The 9,584-nt window shown below is 34.6% G+C and overlaps 2 protein-coding genes across 2 annotated transcripts; both read right to left on the bottom strand.

Moving 5' to 3' along the window:
- Positions 1-2,653: 2,653 nt before the first annotated feature.
- Positions 2,654-8,301, bottom strand: LOC145627948 (uncharacterized; the record flags this gene model as incomplete). Its single annotated transcript, XM_081680288.1, has 3 exons — positions 2,654-2,933; positions 3,028-4,353; positions 7,059-8,301. A coding segment is annotated over one exon (633 nt), but the record flags the coding sequence as incomplete, so codon positions are not given.
- LOC145629145 (putative polygalacturonase) lies at positions 8,232-9,324 on the bottom strand. Its single transcript, XM_081681678.1, has 3 exons — positions 9,052-9,324; positions 8,724-8,927; positions 8,232-8,351 (listed from the first exon to the last, which is right to left on the bottom strand). Exons 1-3 carry the CDS (start codon positions 9,172-9,174, stop codon positions 8,313-8,315), a joined length of 366 nt encoding a protein of 121 aa, XP_081537804.1. The 5' UTR covers positions 9,175-9,324; the 3' UTR covers positions 8,232-8,312.
- Positions 9,325-9,584: the final 260 nt, after the last annotated feature.

Raw genomic sequence — 9,584 nt, 5'->3', positions numbered from 1 at the left:
ATATATCATGTCAGATAAAAATTCCTAGTTTCTTTCAAAACTCCTAGAAAGAGGTATACAGGAGAACTTTGCTAATACATTTGAGACGATTACAACCTCCACCCATTGGTATAATAGCGAAATAATATTTGACAGGGGAAGTTATGCAGAAAACAAGCGTATTCAATTTCAGAAAAGGATGTAACAAAGCACCATAGAAGCCAGCATTGATATGGCAACATTTTAAGGTTGGAATAAAAGAACCATGAAATTTCACTATGTTGGGGAACATTAGTGAGTGAAGCAAGAAAAATATACATGAATGGATTTGATCTGAGTAGTGCAAGTTAAACAACAGACAGGACACAAGTGTTATTGAAAGTGTAACCCATAAGACAAAAGATGAATTTTGGTAAGAAAGAAAATTTGAGCCAAAGTATATAGAAATATATATGAATTTGCATAGAATTGGTAAAGTGGCAAATAACTTGGCATATTATCGGACCTTGGTAAAGTATAAGACAATTTTCATAAGTCATTGTGAAAGAACATTAACTACAGGTATGAGTTGCAAAGAGATCTATTGAGTTCAGCCAATTTGATCATGAAAAAGCTAGACAAATCAAAGTTTCGAATATCAAAGTGCTTCATAATTTTACTAGAGGATGGGTGAAAGATAGTATAGATGGAAATTTATTATTTTTGGTAAAACTAGGGTGTTTTGCGCGCGCTTCGCGCGCGTTGCTAGTTGGAATTTTAGCGTGTAATTGTTGTCTTGAGGTGCGGCAATGTGGGGGTTGTTCTTTTCTTTTTTTTCAAATATGTAATGAGTTTGAAAAGAAATTTATGTTAGGGGGCTTTTTACATATGTGTCTAAAGTAGTATTGAGCATGGTTATTGTTTTAAAAAAAAATTGATAATAATGTTTTTGGTAAGGGAAAAAAATGGAGTGCGTTCCATTTATTTTCCCGATTATCATGCCCCTCTCCTAAGCTAGTTGCCCGATTATCTAAAGTGATTTCTTAAGTGGTATCTTGATTTTCTTATTTGATCTTTCTTTTCTTAAGTGATATTTCTTTTGAGTGTTCTTTCTTCTTTATTGAAAATTTTCTAAAGTGGTATCTCTCTCTATGTCGCTCTAGCATTTAGTAACTCTTTTTCCTAAATTTATTTCTTTTTAAAGTGGCTTTCTTAAGTTGTCTCTCCTTTTTTTATGTTAAAAGTGGTCTATCTCAATGATCTTTTGTAAGTGGCTTTTATCTCTCAAGTCTATTAATAGGTTGCTTCCTAAGCTATAATTTCCTGATTTACTTAAATGGTTTTCCTTAGTGGTCTCTGTCGCTCTCTATCTATCTATTTATCTACCATTTTAGAAAGCCTTTGCCTAAGCTAATTTTGTTTTTCTAAGCTAATTGCCATAATTTTTAAGTGATCTTTCTTAAGTGACTCATCTCTCGCTCTTTCACTTCTAAGCTAATTGCCTCAATTTTTTTATGTGATCTTTCGTAATTGGTCTCTCATCCCTTCAAAGCCAATTGACATTATTTTCATAAATGATTTTTCTGAAGTGGTTGCTTTTTTTTTCTCTCTTAAATTAAGATAATTGTCTTAATTTTCTTAAGTAATCTTTTTTGTGTGGTCTCTTTTTCTCTCAAATTTTATGAAGCCTTTTTCCTAAGCTAATTTCGTTTTCATAAGCTAATCGCCCTAACTTTCCTAGGTGATGGATCTTTCTTAAGTGGTCTCTCTCACTAAAATGGTTTCTTTCTTTCCATCCCCTAAGCTAATTGTCCTGATTTTCTAATTTATCTTTCTTTTCTTTATTGATCACTCTCGAGCACAATCCTTAGTTTGACTTTCTCATACTTGTCAATTCTGATTAATTAATCAATAAATATTTTGAAAGAAGCTAAGCTTATCCAAAGCTAATTGTTAGATTGAACTTTTCACTTCTTGCTCACTCTTTTTCTCGTTTCTTTTAGATCTTTCTCTTTTTATATCCTAATCATATCTAATTGCAAGTTTAGGAGGCGAGTTTATGTTAATTAAGAATTAATCAATGAGTTCATGATCAAGCTATATTAAGTAAGCAATCATTTAGTACTTGAACATCTTGGTATAAGTGGTTTCTCTTTCACTATCCTTTTTTTTTTTTTTTTTTTTTTTTTTTGTGACATCCTGAGATAATTGCCTTAATTTTCTTTCTTAAGCTAATTTCCCTAATCACCCTAATATTCTGAAGTGATCTCTTGATTTGCGCCCATATTTATTAGGGATATTATGATAATATAATATGAGTATTAATTCTTCAATCTTCAATTATCAATTATATGATCTTAATTTTTTAGTACTATTCTTTAATGCTTTAAGTTTTGGGTCTTTTATTTGTATGTGAATCCATGTTCTTAGCAAATAGAGAATCAATTCTTGTATCGATCGCTCTAATTAGAGTATGACAACAATCATATGCATACACGCTTAATTTATACAGCAGGTTCCATTAATATATTTCTACATATATGCCAGTATTCTTATTAGAGGCAATGAATTATATTTACTTTTGAAGATAAATGGATAATTCAAGGGCAAAATGGTCATCTAATAGCCCAATAATTTAAGTATGACACATAGATCATTACATTAATTTTAAGGGAGAAGATCTATAATTAGGATCAATAGAAAAAAAAAAATTAAATAGTGAGCTTAAGGAGGAAGTTAATTATATACATTGCCTCAGAAATAGTAATAGTTCAAGTTTGTAGCAAAAAAGAATTTATACAACTTCCTATGTTCTATTTGTGAAACTATGCTTGGATCCAAGGGGTGCAACCCGCAAATTCTCCAAATGAGGACACCTAAATATATCGTGCTCAACATCCAAAACCTATCAAGCACACAATTGCAGTTGGCTCGATCTGAATCCTTCTGTACACAAAACTCTTCAACTGTCCAACCTAAATAATTATTCAAAGGTAGAACAAGGCACTTCAGTAAATGTGAATATAAATGTTAAACAAGAGAGAATTTTTTGATTCATAGAACCCATACCATAATATGATGCACTTTAAGGCCTCTCAATAGAAGATTCAGGTACAGAAGTAAGTCAAGTAACTTCTACTGCTAATATGTTAGGTTCATCTGATTTTAGTGCCGGAGGTCTCTCTACTTCTGTTTTATTAGGTGCATCTTACGATTTGTGTGCAAGGTTACCTCTAATGCCAATCTATAAAGTTCACCTGTTCGATGCTTCATCATCTGGCTCTGACAGTGCGAACACTCTTTTGTTTGTCCCTGTCTCAATGACAAAAATCACAAATAAAGAAAAACTTTGATTCTACACTCCCATCACCCTTCTAGCAAGATTGCAATGTCACATATTACCAGGCAAAACGGAAGGAGAGACAGCAGACCACTAAGGGCAGGAGTTCATAAGTTAGTGATGTAAATAAAGGACATGAAATCTATACCCAGCCATTGGCCATGGACCAAGCATAAATTAAGAGCCATTCACCCTATACACACCCACCCTGACCCATATACCCACCTTCTCAAACCTGTCACCCACCCGATAGAATCAAGTTATACTCCCTCTACCTACAAATTAACTTCTTATATATAAATGGCATATTCAACCCAATTTTATCAAGTGATCACACCTAATATACATAAATGTAGTCATTGGCTTCCAAAGTCAACTATACAAAAATTAAGACGTACGGTTTAGGTATTATTAGCCAAATTAAGACATGGTAGCAAAAGAAACTTACAATTTCAAGAGATTCAAGCAAAGCAGCCACTGCAGCATTGGTACTGTTGGCAAGTCTCTTGTTTTTCTTACACAGATTCTGGAGATCCCTCCGACTGAAGCTGTGGAAGTCGACCTTCTTACTGTCATTCGACATCTCGGTAACCTCTTCTTGTGCATCGAAATCAATGATTTCTTGCCCATCATTGACTTGCTACTCTACCTTCTCCTGGGGTTCACTTTGTCCTTTAAATTCGACACTTAGTCCTGAAACCACTTTTGAAATTTCCTTAATCTCACCTCCAACACAAGTAGAAACAAAATTCAGAAATCAAAAACAGGAAATAACATCCAAATTAAAATTCTAAAAAACCATTACCAGGAAGCACACTGTTGTCAGTAACTTCAGATTGGTCATTTTCAGCCTCAAATTCAGCTTCCATATTATTTTTGGATTGAGGCTTCCTAAGATGTTCTTTTTTGAGTGGTTCGCGTTGCCGAAGTCTTCCTTGCATCAGTTCCTTCCACCACTCTTGTCCTTTTACTACAGTGAGTTCTTGTGCCCATGGTCCGGAGAGCATAAGATGAGTTAATTGCTGATCTTTCAGGGAATCCCTGGGTTTCAGATTCTGGTTTTGCCAAAAATTAAGCAAGATCAGAAATAACAGAAAACCGAGAGAAGGAAATAACTCTTAATTCACTTCTAGCTCACTCTTTATCTCGTTTCCTTTAGATCTTTCTCTCTTTATATCCTGATCATATCTAATTGTCAAGTTCTGGACGCAAGTTATGCTAATTAAGAATTAATCAATGAGTTCATGATCAAGCTCTATTAAGTAATATCCATATGAGAAAAGAAAACACAAATACAGAATTAAGTTAATATGTGAGAGGGCTATAACATAAATAATGAAAGCTGAAATATTACAGAGTAATAACCAGTAAAAATTAAACAAAACCCAGTGAATAAAGCATTACAGAAACATAGACAAATAAGCACATAAACCAAAATCTAATCCCACAAATCATATCAAGAATCATAATTTAGCACCCACAACAGCCAAATAATCACCAAATTATGAAACAATCACCCATAAATATTATTTGTATAGTTTAGCTTTTGCCTTTATACAATCAGAGTTGGGAAATACAGCTATCTCCTGATTTTATTCCTCTTTCCTATCCTTATCATCCAGGGATCAAATTCAGAATTTCAAGAAACTATACATTAAAATAGACCCAACAACATATTACATGATTACATTGGCTTTTATATAAAAGCTAAAAAAGATGGTCAAAGTGAGATGTGTGAATAGTGCAAAAAGTCAAAACGTTGCGAGTAATTTGGGACGGAGGGAGTACTTTGATATTGATTGGTTAGCAGATTCTCAAGTAATACAAGTGTGGGACATATAATAATGTATTTAATATGGCATATTACTTACTACTATAAAAAGTGATTAATTCTTGTTTATTTCTATTAATGAAATCAAAATCATTTTTTATTATTTACTATGGAAAGAATTTACAAGAGAACATGACTAATGGTAGTTCTTGTGAGTAAATAGCGGCTGCACGTGAAACCCAGTTTGCATCAGACCTTTGTATTTGCTTCAGACTTGGAGATTCCTAATCTATGAGATAATTGCTTTACCACTAACAACCAAAAATACAGAGAAAAAGACTAAAGCACATAAATACATATTCTAATCAATTATATGTGGATTTATGTGTTGTTATTGCTATAATTGTCATGTCTTATTGACTCTTGATGACTACAATCAATAATTAGATCAAAGTCTACTCATAGCTACAACCGATCGATAGAATTCATGAGAAATATGTACTGTATCAAACAGCAATATAAAAAATGGTATGCAAAAGTGTCATATTTTATCACTAAAGAATACGCAATATGATAATATGTACTCATATTTCTTAGTTTTTCGCCAAGCTTCAATCTGAATAATAGACTGAAACAACCAGCAACACTTCAGTTAATGGCTTAGATGTCTAATAGGGAAGTATTATATATCAGAATGTGCAAACCATGCTTGTCAGTTCATTCAAGTAGTTCATCCCAAACATCATCCTTGACGATTCAATGATAGTTAACAGTTAATAATCAGAGTTAGTATCTCATATTCTATAAGGATCACAATCGAAATCATAACAACAATTGAAACAATCGCCTCTAATGACCATCGTATTAGTATGAATCACAAACACTGCATGTACTCCAAGCAGCCAAGCTAACAATATGCGTAGTATGTTCCATAGGGGTGTAAATGAGATAATCCGTTCACAAACTACTCGGCTCTAGACATTGTATTATTCATGTTACCTAACAAAAACTTTACAACATAAAATAAGCTATTCTCCTCAACTAACTGTACTGTTACTGTATAATGTGAGAGTAGAGTGCAAAAGTATAAGTGGAAGCAAACGAAGCATTAAAAAAAGTTGTGGCCATACAATCAGCTGTTTGTCAGTATTTCACTGAATCAGAAGAATCAACTGAGAAAACTTGGATCACACTTTTGTCATCCTACCAACAACATTCTTCCAAATCTTGTTTATATTATAACTTGTAAGCCTTACTTTTTGCTTTTTAGGTAATCAAACTGCATGTGAGTGGCCTCTACATGTTTTTGTAGATTCATCTTTTCACTTTCTTGTTAATAATTACTTAATCAATTGAAACAGAAACAGAAACAGAAGCAGAGTTGTACAGCAGAAATCTTCAGTCTGCAGTAAGCAAAATGACTCTTTATTGGCTTTTTAAGGGTGGTTAAGTCTGCAAGCTTCTTGATAAGAAACCTTTGCGGATGTTTCAAGTAAGAGAATACAGAGGGACCTATGAGTTAACTTCTGAAACCTTAGTTAAGCTTCTTTTGCTTTCGATTTTACTTTTCGGGTTTTTCCCTGTGTTTAGTGAAAGATGATTAGATGAGTGAGATATTATTTTACTCTTCTCAGTGTTTAAAGCTTTTCTGACATCTATTTGTCGATTAGTTAGGCAACTGATAGGAGACAAATGTCCTAAAAACCCAAGAAAATTGTAGTTAGATTGTTAACGTGCCAAATTGCCTATTGACAATCAGATTCAATCTATAAGAAGTTTGGGGGTAACGCTCTAGCAGGCCATTTTTCCAACGACAATATTGCACTCACTCTCATCACCAAATCACAAGAACTTATGTTTTAGCTACCTATGACTAATGCATACAAATTACATAACTTACTGAGATACCATAATATAATTACATTGGAGTAAGAATTATACACACATAAGTTTTGAAATGCGACAGTTTCCAAGGGTTAGTAATAGTACCTTGACAAGGTAGGTAGCACAGATCCAGGTATGTGTAAGCTACTCCAAACAGGCATATTAAAATCACCAGCTAATGTATTTATCAAGCGTATTCAAGCCATAGTTTACATCCAAGCATGATCTTCAAGCAAAGGCTGGTCCATAAGGAAGAGCTCAAGATTGAACCTTGAAGTTTATTGAGTATTTCTCAAAATATAATTTCATCTTCAAAGCCAATAAAACTTACCTGTATCCTACTACGAAAAGGGGTCAAATCTGTAATGAAGCTAACAAATAAACAACAAACTTTTAAAAGAAATCACAACTGAGATCAAAGCAACAAGATAACTTTTATTAATCTTGATAAATTTTGTGCAATAAATAAAATGAAAATAGATTGAAATATCCAAATTCTTCAAATCTCAACTTCAACAAACTTCAAATAATGCTAAACGTTCCATTCCATTCAATAGTACAACACTCAAAGAACAATTTGAAACTTGTCAACTTAAAGCTTCAGCTGAAACTATATAAAGTCTACTTCAAGATTCTAGTAACATAACTAACTGGCAAAAAATATGCCGATACACCTAATTCTCATGGATAGCCATCACACGGTAAGCTTCAACAATTAGTACCTCCTGGGGTAGCGATCCAAGTACCTCCCTGAAGGACATTCGTATGCCAGATGACCACGCCCTCCACACATATTGCAGATCACTGGTGTAACACAGTCCCTACTCATGTGCCCTAGCTGCTGGCAGTTCCTGCATACAACATCCCTGTAACCACCACCACCACCACCTCGAACCACACTTCCTCTCCCAGCAAGATCATCTGCCTTAGGGAAACCTCTTGTTACGTGTCCTGACAAGTTGCACAGGTTGCAGACAAGTTCATTAGTACAGTCTCGAGCAAGGTGACCTGTCCTCCTACAGTTGTTGCAGGCCTTCTCGTTGGTACAATCTGGTGCAAGGTGGCCTTGTTTGTAACAGCTGTTGCACAACCTCACATCACCGGGTGGTGGTGGTGGGACATGACAGTCCCTGGCCTGGTGACCACCCTTGCCACACCTGTGGCAAATGTCCTCATTAGGGCAGTTGCTGGCTGTGTGGCCAGGTTCTCGATAGTTCCAACAAAGAGACTTTGTGGTACATTCCAGGGCAATGTGCTTGTTTTGATTTGAAACCAAACAGCAGATTAATCTTTTTAAAATTAAAACCTTAACCGTACTTCCCAACACTTGAGCAAACCAAACAGTAGATTAATCTTTTTTTAAAACCTTAATCCCACTTCCCAAAACTTGAGTAGAAGCTGTAAAAGAGAAACACTCTTACACGGCATGCAAAACAATAGACCTCCCAAAACAATGGATTGAAATGGGGTACATTTGCAAACAAATTCGCTGACTATATTTGCTAAATCATTACCCCAGTGCAATGAAAACATTTGCTAAATCATTCAAGAAGAGGAATTGTGCTTGCATTTCCTAATGGGGTAAACTTGCAAAATTTATAAAAAGCAAATTAAATCTCATGAAAAGCTAATCAAATATGCACTCAATCATAACCCACAAAATAATTGAGAGATTAAAGCATGCAAATCATCAATTACAAAAGAACCCAACTGAAAAATAGTAAAAAAAATAATCAAATCAAAATAATTGGAATTATGGAGATTACATGCCTGAGATCCCAAAATAACAGCACCCTTTTCAAGAAAAAGCGTGAAATTGCTAGTAAGATTGAAGCTTCCAGTAACCCATCTTCCTTGAGGAACATTAAGCTGGGACCCACCTTTATTCTCGAAACGTTTCAAATACCCAATAGCTTTACGAAACGCGTCGGTGTTCGAAGTTACACCATCTCCAACACCACCAAACTTTCGTCCCTAAAAGGATAGCAAATTTGCGAAAAAATTCTTAACAGACCCAATAATTTGTGAAATTGAGTATTAGATCTAACCCTAAAAGGGTAGCAAATTTTACAGCTGAAATGAAGAAAAGAGGAATTACCTTGATTCGTTGATGATTTATTTGAGGATACATGAAGGAAATAGAGAAGCGGCTGCTCAGATCCGCCACCATTTCAACACCACGATAATATTGCCAAACCGAAAAATTACTTATTTCTCTCATCTACCATTTTCTTGATGAGAAGTCGGAGTATGCTTCAATGGAATCAAACAAGATATGGTGAGAAAACTGACATTTGAAAGATGGAGATTTTCTGGCAAGCAGAGGATAGTTGAGGAAGGAGAGAGACTGAAAGGTATGGAGGAGAGAGACCACCCATGTGCTCAGTCAGTGATATGTCAATGATGCACATGGAATTTTTTGAGGGCAAATCAGTCACAACACTGTAGATAAGGAATTGCAAGTACAAATACAGGGGCAATTTGGTCAGCACACTGTTCATAAGGAACCCCAATTTTTTTGAGTGTTGGTGCTTTTATAGGGTAAGGATGAGTAAGAATTAATAAGAATTTTGGTTCGCAACAAAGAATGCATACAGAGAAGTGTTATGACCTTACCAAAGATGGAATGAG

This window comes from Chenopodium album, chromosome 4, assembly GCF_948465745.1.
Source record: "Chenopodium album chromosome 4, dcCheAlbu1.1, whole genome shotgun sequence".
Lineage (NCBI taxonomy): Eukaryota > Viridiplantae > Streptophyta > Magnoliopsida > Caryophyllales > Amaranthaceae > Chenopodium > Chenopodium album.
The sequence above is the reverse complement of the archived record's forward strand: the minus strand, read 5'-3'. Positions and strand labels throughout refer to the sequence as shown.